This window comes from Pinus tabuliformis, chromosome 7 (assembly GCF_031772625.1).
Source record: "Pinus tabuliformis cultivar Carrire ecotype Pingquan chromosome 7, CPIR1, whole genome shotgun sequence".
Classification (NCBI taxonomy): Eukaryota; Viridiplantae; Streptophyta; class Pinopsida; order Pinales; family Pinaceae; genus Pinus; species Pinus tabuliformis.
The window spans coordinates 288,004,086-288,018,428 of record NC_142293.1 but is presented as its reverse complement, the minus strand read 5'-3'; the positions used below and the strand labels follow the sequence as shown (position 1 = coordinate 288,018,428).

The window sequence follows — 14,343 nt, the reverse complement described above, 5'->3', positions numbered from 1 at the left end:
GGCTCAAGAGGGCTATCGTCAAACCAATTTGCAACAACTGAAGTTTTGGTAGATGAAGTTGTTTCAAAACAAATTTCCCAGATTAATTTTTGTTACAATTTTGTAACTTCATCTTCTGCTAATATTTGGGCATATTTAATGACCAAATATAGTTAGTTTGATATTCCTAGATTGTTCTCTGGGATTCGAGCTTTCCAATGATCCATCTTGGGCCTAATTTGGCCAAGTAAAACTCAAGAAATGAGCGTCCAAAGTTGAAGTGTCAAAATTGCCAAAATTCGGGAATTTGCATGCGTGGGTAACATTTTAGTATTTTATTAATATGTATAAATTAAAACATAAAATTAAATGAAATTCTAATTTTAATCTACCAAAATACTTTAAATTAAATAAAATTATTAATATTTACAAAATAAATTAATTAAATTAACAAAAATATAAATTTAAGAAAAATTCTTTCAGAAAAATCACATTGACAACTTAAGGTCGACGTGTTTCTAACCTCTACTGAGGTTCACCATCAGGACAAAGATGGAGAGCAATATCCAACACATCAACTATTTATAGTAGAGATGCAATGATAAGATTCTTTAACAATTGGGAAGGCTTCAACACCTTTAGATCCAGAGCTACTCACTAGTTAATGGAATATTTAATATAATATAACCCGCATGAAGAATTTAGTGAGTGACTTAGAAAAACTTGTGCTGGCTTTTGAGTGGAGAGCTGTTGAGATGGAGAGCATCTGCATCTTCTTCAGGTAACCTTATTGGACCGCATTATTTAAGCTTGTTGACACTGAATCTCGAGGTGTTGGAGAGTGGTTAGGGGTCTAGATTCTTCATTGGACAGGTGGGCAATCTGCCCACTGGCAGTGCCCCCCAGGTTTTTATATCTACTTGCCAATAGGAGCTATGCAACAAGTTTGCAGATGATTTGTTTTCATGCTAGACTTCTACGTGTCTAGACCATGCCTATTTCTCTAGCCTTTTGTTTTTTGCTGCATGTTTTGCTCTACGTGGCCTGCCATGCCTCGCGCTCTGCCATGGTAGATGCTTGGATCTCGTTCCCATAGTTACGAGCATAGACTTACTTTCTTTTTGGCATTTTGCTGGAGGTTTGGGCTCCAGTATAGGTCATTTCCTGGGAAGACGAGTATCCTTTTTTTGCGGCCCATCTCCATAGCATTCGTATCGGTCTCTAGTGGAGTAAAAGCTGTGATTCTTATAGGCTGGTCTGATTTTTGGTTATGATAATCGAAGCTCTGTCATTGACGCGGTGCTCTCCTCTCGGTACGCTCGAGGTATAGGTTAGTTCTAAATTATTCAATCCTTATAGTTCTGTTTATACAGTTCGTTTTTTTCAAGATTGATATGGCATGAGAAAGGACTCTCTTCTATGTAGTATTATGAGCTATTCCTGGTTTACATACAAAGGCATATATACATAATTGGTTTCATAGTTTTTATATATATACCAGGGTTTTCTTTCTTAGGCTGGTGGGGGACGATTTCCAATTTTCTTAAGAAATTCTTCATCATTTCCAAACCATGCTTAGACTTCCATCTCAGGATTGGTCAATGGTTGTGTGTGTATGAGATTTACTGTTGCTGCCTTGTAGGCCCACTCTCATCCTCCTGAGACTTGTTTTCGTGCTGGTGCATTCTGCACATTTTCTGATGTCAAAAAATTTGAATTTTCTGTTGTCGAGGATCGGATGTTGATGGATTAGGTGGCACTCATTAATATTATCCTTTCCTCTCTTAATGGTCGTAGCCACTCTCTTTGTTTCCTCTAGTCCCGAGGGCTCGTCTCATGCAATCTGTATAGAGGGAAGTTTCTAGTGCCTGGTGGTTTCCGTAGCTGGCTTTTCTCTCTATTACCCCTTTCATGTGAACCCTTCCTTATCCGGACGTGGACGTACCACCATCATTGACTATTCTGGGATTTTATCCTATTTTATATTAAGCCTTGAGGTACTTTCCTGGGTGGAAAATCTCTGAGAATCCTAATATGGTCCTTGTTATCTTTTTACATGTCCTTGTAAATGGATTTCCCTTCTGACAACTCTGTGGCCTCGGCCTTAGTGAGGGCCGCTGAAGAAGCTGAAAAGGCACACATCATGCAGTCTGCAAAGACTGACTGGGCAGCCACACTGCATGAGGATATTATTCCACCCTCATAGCAAGGACAGTCATCCATAGGTGATGGACCGAACCATCCTCTGAGTTGTAGACATTTCAAGTCGGTTAAAACATCTCCGCTGCCTGAAGCTATCAACTTGGATGGCCCTCCTTTATTTGACCGGATTTCGAGTTTGCAAAAGAGGGCTCTAGTGGGTCGCTGGCATTTTCTGTCAATGGAGGAGTCTCAGTTTCGGCACTGGATTGCAACCAAATGGTCCTCCCTTCTTGGATATGCCCCTACCATAGTCAAACTTATGAACAATTGGTTTAGTTTTCACTTCCTTCGGGAACGTGATCTAGAATTTATCTTTTCCAGGCCTTGGGTTCGGGACAGAAGCTTTCTGGCTCTGCATAGGTGGTATATCGGTTTCAACCCTCTTAGATCCACTCCTCAGAACAGCTACATTTGGCTTAAGCTGCCGGGATTTCCTGTCGAACTATGGAATAAGGAATCTATGGAAAAAATTGGTAATGCGGTTGGAAAGTTCATCTACGTTGACCCATGCTGTATTGGTGCAAAGGATAAGCGGGTCGCGTGGGTACTTATTGAGAAGGGATTTAGGGGTGGGTTTCCTGAATCGATTGACTTGAATTGGAATATGTCTAATGTCCACCAGCGTTTGGACTATTGGGGAGTACCTTTTAGGTGCTTGGCATGCCATAGGACTGGCCACCTTCTTCCTCAATGCCCTCGCAGACATACAGTTCGATATAGAAGCAAGGTTACATCAGAGAAATGTGTTGGTGTCACATCTGTGAGTGAACACCTGGAACATAATATCAATTTAAACCCTTTTCGAGGTTTCAATCCCAAATCTCAATACTAAAATGGTAAACATAAATCTTCAGAACGATCTTCTAGTTTTCGTCGCTCTCGGTCGCTCTCTGCTGGACAACGCGGGCGGAATGATACACATGTTGCAAGCCGTCCACGATCTATCCATTCTCCTGAGCATTCTCTTCGACCACTTATTGAATTGCCGTCTCCGCCGATGGGCCTCCCCTTGCCCCCTTATCCTCCTGAACCCTCCCACGACGCACCCATTCCCCTTCCCCCGCCGATGGAGAAACCGTCGATGGCCGAGCCATCTAAAACCGTCCTATACATTTCTTCTTCCCCTCAGTCCCCTGTCGACATTCCCCACCTTCCCCCTGAGATCCCGTCTCCTGCTGGGATTTGTACAACTGATCCTAAAGGGAAAGCTATATGCGTATCATATACTCCATGTAACTCCCCATGTTCTTCTGAGATTAATTATTTTGAATGTGATCTTGATATGTTGTTACAAAGGGCTTCTTTAAATCTGGAACCCCTCACTATTCACAAACCTGTTCGATCCCCATCCCCAGTTATCAGCCCTAGATCAGAAGGGAATATAATGGTCAGACGAAAGGATAAATGGGGAAGCAGGCATTTTCGTGGTAGAAAAGGTAGGAAGGCTATGTCTCCCAAAGAACTTAATCTGATTGACATTCCTATAGCAGAAATTGCAGAGGAAGATTTCTCCACAAGAGGGCCTCTTAGAGCATGCCAGCCCACTGAGGGCAGTGATGTATAATATCATATCCATGAATATTCGGGGCCTAGGTTCCGGCCCAAAATATTTGGCCCTGAAGGACCTTCTTTGCTCTACTAAATCCAGGATGCTTCTTATCCAAGAAACAATGCATGATTGTGCTCAATCCATCTCTTATTTTAGAAGGATGTTTCCTTCTTGGCACATGGTGGCCACCGACGCTGTTGGTTTGTCTGGAGGCTTGGCGGTCATCTGGGACCCTAAATGGATCAAAGCTGTTGCTTTTAAATGTTTTGCTGGCATTCTAATTTTAGCATACTTTCGGGATTGTCATGATCCGGTGCATATTTTAAATATATACGCCCCATATAGACATCGGTTTCCCTTTTGGGAAAAGTTTCTTACATCTGAATTCATGGATATTGATTCCTTATTGATAGGAGGTGATTTTAATTGCACATTGTGTACTGACGAAACCTGGGGCAATGGCAGGAAAATAGATCCGATCGGCCGCATGATTCGAAATGCGATTATATAAAACAATTTTATAGATATCCAGCTTGTATGCCGGGGTCATACATGGGATAATGGGTAGACTGGCGACTCTTTCTTGGCTAAAAGATTGGATTGATATATCATCCATGGGAAGCTGATTGAAAGATTTGGCCTGCCAATGATGAAAATCGTTCCTCAACACATATCTGATCACCGGCCAATACATATTCAATGGAAGGATTCCAGATGTAAGTTTGGCTACCCATTTAAATTCAACAGCTCATGGCTCTCGGATGAACAGTTCAACTTGCTTATTAAGGAGTCGTGGATGCATCACTCGGGTTCGCCTCAGCAACAGTGTCTGGACTTTATAAGGCGTTTGGTACATCTCCGCAGCATAGTAAAAAAATGGCAGAGAGACAAAGCAGAATCAAACAGGAAGGAGCTGAAAGATATTGATAAAGAAATACAAACCTTGTCCTCTCGTTATAAAAGTAATTCAATATCCTCAAATATTCGGAAACGAATATGGGAACTTGGGAAAAAGAAACAAAAGATACTAGCTGAGGAGGAATCCACCTGGCGCCTCAAGAGCCGTGCTTTATGGCTCAAAGAAGGTGACAAGAATACAAAGTATTTTCACATATTTGCGAATAGAAGGAGGCAGGCTAATATGATATGGGAAATAAAGAATGCTGCTGGCAATTCGGTTAACACACAAGAAGATATAACTCGAGAAGCAGTTAATCACTTCAAAAAGGCATACAACAGAGAGATCAGAAGCTGCATTGAAGATATCCTTTGGGGCATTGATCTATACCCCTCTATGTTTGATGAAAACCAAAATGCTGCCCTTTTCTCGGAAGTCTCTGAAGATGAAATACTGGCCACGATGAAATCATTCCAAAAGGATAAATGTCCGGGCCCGGACGGTTGGTCCATTGAATTCTTCATCCACTTTTTTGAACTGTTCAAGGATGACATTCAACACTTGATTGAGGAATCAAGAATAAAGGGTTGCATAAATCCCCGTATCACCTCCACATACATAGCCCTGATCCCAAAAAAGCCTCTATCTACTACATTCTCAGACTTCCGACCAATTTCTTTATGCAATGTCTTATATAAGACAATCTCCAAAATCATTGCTATGCGCATAAGAAGTGTGCTATCATTGCATTTAACTCCAGAGCAGCATGGCTTCCTCAAGAACAGAAATATTATGGACGCGGTGGCCATCACACAGGAGTCACTTCATTCTATTCATACAAGAAAGTTGGCGGCTGCTGTTCTGAAGATAGATTTAAGGAAGGCGTACGACAACGTGGATTGGGGATTTTTGCGATGTCTTCTCGCCAAGATTGGTCTAAATTACAGATGCTCAAGATGGATAATGGCGTGTGTGGAGGAGGTCAATTATGCTATTCTTATCAATGGTTTGCCTTCTCCTTTTTTTAAAGCTGCCAGGGGGCTCAGGCAAGGATGTTCCTTGTCCCCGCTCCTTTTCATATTAGTGATGGACTCTCTCAGCCTCCACATCAAGAAGGCGACCCAACAAAGTTCATGCCGTCCACTTCCCATTTGCAGAGGTATATATTCATCCCATAGTTTTTTCGTAGATGACATTCTCTTAACCGCGATGTTATGCAGGTCAACATGGATTTGTCTTCATGGCATATTGCGAAGATTTCAAAGTGCAACAGGTATAAATGTGAATGAAGGGAAGTCTTCCTTCTATGTCGAAGACACAAGTGGGGATTTGATCCGTTATCTTTCTCAGCTCTTTAACATTCAAGCCAATCCACTGCGGAATGGGCTCAAGTACCTGGGTTTTAAATTGAAAACATCAGGTTACAGGGTGGCGGATTGGTCTTGGATGATTGATAGATTTTACAAGAAAATCGCAGCCTGGGAAAATTTGTGCTTGTCTAAAGGCGGTAGGATGACCTTGACACAGGCTGTCCTTGTTCAAATGATAGTTTATTGGGCACACTTGTTCTTCATTCTTGCTGCTATTATCAAAACCCTGAACAGGATGATTGCCAATTTCATCTGGGGATGTGGCAAAGATCATAACAAATTTCATTTAACCAAGCTATCGGCAATAACCCGACCTAAAAATCTAGGAGGTTGGGGCATATTAGATTTGGCTAATTTCAGGAAAGCTCTTTTATGCAAATCAATGTGGAAGGCTGTCATGGGCGATTCAATATGGAGCTTAGCAATTCGTGCAAAATATATGTATAACAGGGACATGACATTCTGGATAAGGAAGAATCATATTGGATCCCCAACTGGATCGGCTATCTGGAGAGGTTTCAAGAAGCTGGAACCATATTTTAGAAAGAACATCATCTGGAAATTTCAAACGGGTTCGCAGATCTTGATTGGCAGAGAAGCGTTTGCGGGTGGAGCGGGGAAAATTCAAGTTTCCCCTCGATTATTGAGAGCGCTCCATAACAGAGGCAATTTCTATTGGGCCAGCGTCATCCGGCAATGGGAAGGGGCCATTCCCATTTGGAAATCTGCGGAAGAATTGCAACTCAGTGGAGACATGAAGGCGCAGTGGGATGGTGTTTTATCCGCATTGCATGGCCACGGGATTTTCCGATCGGCGGACAAAGACCTGCTAATTTGGGGAGGTATGGATGGTTCCACAAGGGTGAGGGTAAAACATGTTTATTTGCAGTTCCTATGTACTGGGACCGATATTCTTGGCGAAATTTTCCCTCCCTCACTGTGGAAATCAGGTTGCCCCACCAAGATTATCATTTTCGCTTGGCTGGTCTTTTACAATAGGAATACTACATGGGAGAACCTGCAAAAACGCAATTGGCACGGGCCAACCATTTGTCCGTTGTGCAGAGAGAACTCTGAAAATAATTTTCATTTATTCCTCAACTGTCTACAGGTGCGGCCAATCTGGCAGAGTCTTGTGGATCTATTTGGTTTCCCATTCGGCACTTATCCATCCATCTCTGAAGCAATTAAAATATGGGGCACCATGAAGAAAGAATGGAGAGCCATTCCCTTATTGGCTATTTGGGGCATTTGGAAATGGAGGAATGGCAAAATATTTAGCTCAAAGGTGGATACTAGCTCTTCTGTAACTGATTCTATAATTGCCCTGTACTACGCCCTTGATATACATGGGAAGGTCAACAACATTCAGGGAAGGAATTATGAGTCTTCTATCGACAGATATGTGAGTGGTAGTAGATCCAGGTCATCATCTGTTTCATCAACTCCATGTGCATATTTCGACGGTGCTGCCCAACAAGGTATTTGTGCATGTGGTGTTTTCATCAGTATAGAAAATGCACAAGCTATAGAAATATGCTGGAATGCTGGCCCGGGAACAAACAATAGAGCTGAAGCTGTGGCATTAGCGGGTCTCCTCACATTCAACAATTTCCTTGATATTCCAAAACTGCAAATCTTCGGAGACTCCAAGGTAATAACGGATCATGTTCTGTCAAAGCAACAAGTAAAAAACATTCACCTTGCCGGATGGTTGGACAGGATAGCAGCATTATGGAGAAACAGGAAGGACTATTATATATCACATATAGACAGGCACAAAAACAAAAAGGCTGATGCCTTATCTAAATTGGGTCTATCCTTGCCCCAGGGTTCAGGGAGAATGCAGATAAAGGTGGACAGCAATATCTACCAGATCCAGGATTTCCATCTTCAAGGCATATAGTGACAACTGGGGGAAATTTTGGTTAATTTTATTACGTCTTATGCATACATTTCAGTTTCAAACAGTACTGGTATTTTCTTCCTTTATACACAACATTCTCTGCAGTTTTTTGAATCATTTTGAGCTCAATCTCATATGAGTTCCACACAGCCTTCCATCAGCTTCTGAGTGTATATCCTGGAACTTTTGTGTCAGTTTCAGTGTGGGGATACGTCATCTATCCATTGTTATCTTCAGGCTGTTGCATAGTTATAATATGTAGTCACTGTATGTATCATCATGGATTATAATACAAATATTTAGTTTTTTCGTGTGAAAAAAGATTCTTTAACAATTACTAAGTCAAATATTTTAATATTAAAAAATGGAACGTTATAAGATTCTAGAATTAATTAAAATAAACAATTTATAATTTAATAAATTAATAATCTAATTTCTAACTATTCCCAATATTAAATTATTTCTATTTTTAATTATCTAATATTAATATTTACTATATAATAAAAATAATACTTATTCATAACCCAAATTTTATTAAAATAAAAAAAATTCAACAATAATTGAATAAAAAAGGGTAAGATATGAAAAGATATACAATCAAATGGTAAAATCAAAACTAAAATAAAATAAAATAAAATCAAATCAAATTACCATTCAAATCAAATAAAATAAACTAAAAAATATAATAAATTATTTATTTATTAACTTATTTATTAAAATAAAATTAGATACTAAATTACTAGAAAAACATGGGCTACATAGTAGCTAGTACATGCTTCTTAGTTTAAATATAGCTTAATTAAACTAAAATATAATAAAGACAAAATTCATCACAAAAATAAAACAACTAATAAAATGTTGTATTTGTGACAACATTTTCGGTAAAAATCACATAAAATAAAATTTTGTCGACGTGTTTTGAACCAACCAGTGTGGTTCATCTTCAGGATAAGATGAGGAATCAGATCTAGGCAATGGAATAAATAGATGATGAGAGTAACTAACTAGCCGTTAGAAAATAACAGTGAGTTTGACCAAAAAACTGCAATAACTAATTAAGCTTTCACCAAGAATTTAAAAAGAATTTTACTTAATAATTAATATTATTTATAAGTAGAACTTCGGCATAAATCACATAAAGAGAGACATTTGTCGACCCGTTTCGAACCAACCAGTGTGGCTCATCGTCAGGACAAGTTGAAGAAACAGATCCAGCTTTGCATGCTAAATAGTCTGAGCAGAGCCTCCAACGACTATCTTGATCAATGGTTAATTTTGAGTTAGGGACTATAGTCAAAAAGTCAAAATGATAATTTAATGGGAGTTAGTTATCATACCATAGATTATATAAAAGAAATAATTATAGATGTTGATTACGCTATTAGTTTATTAAAAATTGTGACTAATATGGGAATTAGTTAGAACAGGGCCCTGACTTCTATATATATATATATAAATATATAAATATATAAATATAAATATATTTAAGGTAATTTTAGGATGATAACTATATATTACTAGAAAGTTAAAATTAAATATATATATATATATATATATATATATATAAAATAGAAGTTAGTTGAAAGGTATAATTTAAAAATTAAATTAAGTGGGAATTAGTTATATTAAAGACAAATATATTTATAAATATATATAAGGTAGGTTAGTTAGTTATAATTACTAGAAACTTAAAAATATGAAATAATTAAATATGGTGATTACTTATTAGCTGGTTAAAAGGTATAATAAAAAATTATAAATTCAATGGAAATTAGTTAGATAAAAGACCTTACTTTCATCCTAGTCTTTCTCTTCCTCCCTCCCTCAGCCCCCCCCCTTTTTCATCTTCTTTGCTTTCGTTAGGGTTTGTCCTTCGTGTTTTAGACTTTTTCCTGTCCTTCTCCTTCTTTTTATGTTAGGCGCTCTTTCTATTTATTTCTTCCTGATTGATATTAATGAATATAATCGTAACTATTATATATTATTATTATTAATTAATTTTTTTTGTATGGTCTATTAATCTTTATTTTTTGATTTATTTATTTTTATTTATTTATTCTACGTTCTTAATTAGTTTTTATTCATTTTTATTTTTATGTATCTTTTAGTTATCTATCCATCTTTTTAACTGATTAGTAATATATAATTGCTATAACCAACTATCACCCTAAAATTACCTTATATATATAAATATATTTATATATGAAAGTAAGGTATTTTATCTAACTAATTTCCATTGAATTTATATTTTTTTTATTATACTTTTAACTAGCTAATAAGTAATCACCATATTTAATTATTTTCTAGTAATTATAACTAACTAGCCTACTTTATATATATTTATATATATATATATTTGTCTTTAATATAACTAATTCCCACTTAATTTAATTTTTAAATTATACCTTTCAACTAACTTCTATTATATATATATATATATATTTATCTATTTAATTTTAACTTTCTAGTAATATATAGTTATCATCCTAAAATTACCTTACATATATTTATATATATATATATATAGAAGTCAGGCCCTGTTCTAACTAATTCCCATATAAGTCACAATTTTTAATAAACTAATAGCGTAATCAACATCTATAATTATTTCTTTTATATAATCTATGGTATGATAACTAACTCCCATTAAATTATCATTTTGACTTTTTGACTACAGTCCCTAAGTCAAAATTAGCCGTTGATCAAGATAGCCGTTGGAGGCTCTGCTCAGACTATTTAGCATGCAAAGTTGGATCTGTTTCTTCAACTTGTCCTGACGATGAGCCACACTGGTTGGCTCGAAATAGCCGTTGGAGGCTCTGCTCAGACTATTTAGCATGCAAAGTTGGATCTGTTTCTTCAACTTGTCCTGACGATGAGCCACACTGGTTGGTTCGAAACGCGTCGACAAATGTCTCTCTTTATGTGATTTACGCCGAAGTTCTACTTATAACTATTATGGATCACAGAAGCCTCAATTCAATAATTAATATTATTTTTGAATTAAGTTAACATATTATTTATATAATAAATAAAATCAATAGAATAATCTCATTCTAATAATAATTAATATGAATATTAGTATATTAAATTATATTTGTATTATAATAAAAATCGATTTTATAGAAGAAATAATCGAGGAAATATATTATTATGGAGATAATATTAATAAGAATTAGTATTATAATAGACAAATAAATAATAAAAGATATAATAAGAATTAAATTTATGGAGATACTATTAATAAGAATTAGAATTCTAATAGATAAATAATAAAAATAATATAAATAATAAAAATGATTAATTAATATAACTATAACTATAACTCTAGGTTTATTAAAGATGCAGTGACGGGAGCGGGAACGGCCTCTGCAACCCAACCTAGGGTTTCTGCAACTCCTGCAACGGCAGGCCTGCCAAGCACAGTACAGCCGGTAAAGATCAGGCGGACGGGTGGTCAGAATAGAGCGGCCATCGGCAAAAAGTAAAATGCAATCACCTCAGGGGGAGGGCCAGGAGCCTCCCCCCGATAAGGATAGTCGGATGCCGTCAACGGAAGAAAAGGAAAATGAAAATGAACAGAGCGGAGGTAATACGGATCGTAGCAAGCAGAAGGGCAAGGACATAGATCAGGAAGACAGAAACAGAGCAATTTCTTTCACATGCAAGCCAGTAGCAACTCACAGACCAAGAGTGGAGTTCCCAAGTCATCGCATCAATGCCAGGATACAGTATATGAGAGACCACGCGCTGATCGGCAAATTCATAGGAATATGGCCGACGGAGAAAGCGATGAGAAGCTGGATAAGCGATAAATGGCATCCAAAAGGGCATATCACTCTGCACCTAGGAGCAAAGGGGTTTTTTACTGCAGTTTTCAACTGCTTGGAAGATCGCAATAGGATTCTGGATGGGGTCCCTATTTTTTCAACTCTGCAGGATTATATCTCAAGGCGTGGATCAAAAGATTCAATCCAGACAAGGAAGACCTGAGCTACGCTCCTGTGTGGATAAGGTTGTATTCGTTGCCGTGGGAATACTGGGAAGAAAAATCCCTTCAGGAGATTGGGAACGCTCTTGGTGAGTTTGTAAAGATTGCCGAAGAAACAAAATCATGCAGATACACGTCTTATGCTCGTATATGTGTTTATATGGACCTCAAGCAAGCACTGCCAGACACGGTAAGTTTCTTTCATGAAGATTCTGAATGGATTCAAGTTATAGATTACGAGCATGTCCCATTTAGATGTAGGAAATGCCATGATATAGGGCATCTCTACAAAGACTGTCCACTTAATAAGAAACCCTCTTCCCAAGAGAGCTCAGACAATCAAACATTAGATGGTTTCACTAAGGTAACAAACCGAAGGAGAGGGAACAAAAGAACAACAGGTAATCCCAAGGCAAATCCGGCCAACAAGCCAATACCCACAACGAGTAATAGCTTTGAAGCCCTGGCCAAAACTGATATGCAAGATCTGGAGAAGGAAGCGCAGAAGAACAAGGAATCCAATAAAGAACAGCTAGGAGAAACTTCAGTGCAAATAGGAGATATGACTCATAAGCAATCAACCCCGCAATCGCAAGCAAAATCTGTATCATGGCAGTCCCAAGGAATGGAAGTGGAATACACTGAACCCAATGACAAATCATCAAAGGAACGAGAGGAATCCTCTCAAGAACCTCAAATCGTGGAAGAAGATCCGGAGTCTTTAGATATAGGGGAGTTGGATATTCTAGGCCTGGAACAAGCATGCAAGACAGGGAATTTTGAAAAAATACCAGATCGGCAAGTGGACAACCTAGTAGAAGTATTAAACAGGGCACAAAAGAAATACTCGCTAGGTGTCCAGATAGGAAGCCCATGGGATGGCAAGTTCATCACAAAGGATAATAAGAAAAGAGGCAGAAAAACAACACTTGAGAGAACCATCAAGATAGGAGAGGTATTAGTGGAGTCAGGGAGGTATGCCAAACTGACCAGATATTTTAATACTAACCCCCATCTTTCTCAATGAAGCTGATATCATGGAATATAAGAGGGCTAAATGGCCCAAGGAAAGGCAGATTATTAAAAAATATGCTTATGCTAGAAAAACCAAGTATACTCTTTCTGCAGGAAACGAAATGCAACTCAACAATTTTGGAAAAAATAGCAGCGAAAGCCTGGCCAGGAGGGCTAGTAACAACTGTTGATGCACAGGGAGCCTCAGGAGGACTCGCAATTCTTTGGGATGCGCGAGCCATACAATTAAATGACATACAAGCTAATAAAAGTTTCATTCAGGCAACATTTTATCTCATAGGTACTAACACCTATGGATTTATAACTAATGTCTATTTTCCTCAAGATAATGCTCAAAAAGCTCAAATCCTGAATACATTGTCAGATCTCAGCTCAGAAAGGCCATACCCACTTTGGATTTCTGGAGGTGATTTCAATATGACAGCAAGCATGGAGGAAAAACAAGGGGGCAGAAGCAGAGTAAATAATGATGGTAACCTACTAAAAAATTTCATTCATACTAATTGGTTGGTGGACGTTCCCACAAGCAATGGCCTCTTCACTTGGAGCAACAAGAGAGAAGGATTGCAGCAAATTGCTTCGCGTCTTGATAAATTTCTTATCTCAGACAATGCAACTCATTTAGGAGGGGAATTTACAGCATCCATACTACCTATCTCAGGATCTGATCACTGGCCTATCGAACTTCAATGGAACAGACCTGGCAACAAACTCAAGCGACCCTTTCGATTTGAAGAATTTTGGCTAACTCATCCGGACTTCGAGAAATTAGTTAGATCAACTTGGCTCAACTTCAATCCTACTGGAGGTAGAAAAATGTCCAAGTTTCAGCAAAAACTCAAGCATCTTAAAGGAGCAATCAAGCACTGGAATCATAACACTTTTAGTAACATTTTTAAAGCTCAAGCCACTCTCAACTTAGAAATGAAGAGGATCCAGCAAAACATTATAACTGAAGGACGCACGGAGGAGTTATCCAAGCAGGAGCAATTCATAGAATCTCAAATATTAGAGAGGGCCAAGCAGGAGGAAACATTATGGAGGCAAAAATCGAGGATTAGATGGTTAAAAGATGGAGAAAAGAACACAAAATTTTTCCATAAAACTACGGTCCAACGCAGAATGAACAATTGTATTACTCACATCAAAAATGAATAGGGGGACAAAATTGAAACACAGGAAGGCATTGAAGAGGAATTTCTCAGATATTTTAAGAAAGCACATCAGGAACCCAATATAGACAGAATGCCGGCTATTAACAAGCTCCTAAAGGACATCCCAAAGCTAATAACAGAGGAACACAATAGTCTCCTCCTTAAACCCATCAATCTACAGGAAGTTGAAGAAGCGGTACATCACTTGAAGGAGGGGAAAGTGTCGGGTCCGGATGGTTTTACGTCAATTTTTTTTCAT

General features: G+C 38.0%; 1 protein-coding gene across 1 annotated transcript; it reads left to right on the top strand.

Moving 5' to 3' along the window:
* Positions 1 to 11,393: 11,393 nt before the first annotated feature.
* Positions 11,394 to 14,088, top strand: LOC149247002 (uncharacterized). Its single transcript, XM_089443081.1, has 3 exons — positions 11,394 to 11,661; positions 11,844 to 12,850; positions 13,024 to 14,088. Exons 1-3 carry the CDS (start codon positions 11,394 to 11,396, stop codon positions 14,086 to 14,088), a joined length of 2,340 nt encoding a protein of 779 aa, XP_089299207.1.
* Positions 14,089 to 14,343: the final 255 nt, after the last annotated feature.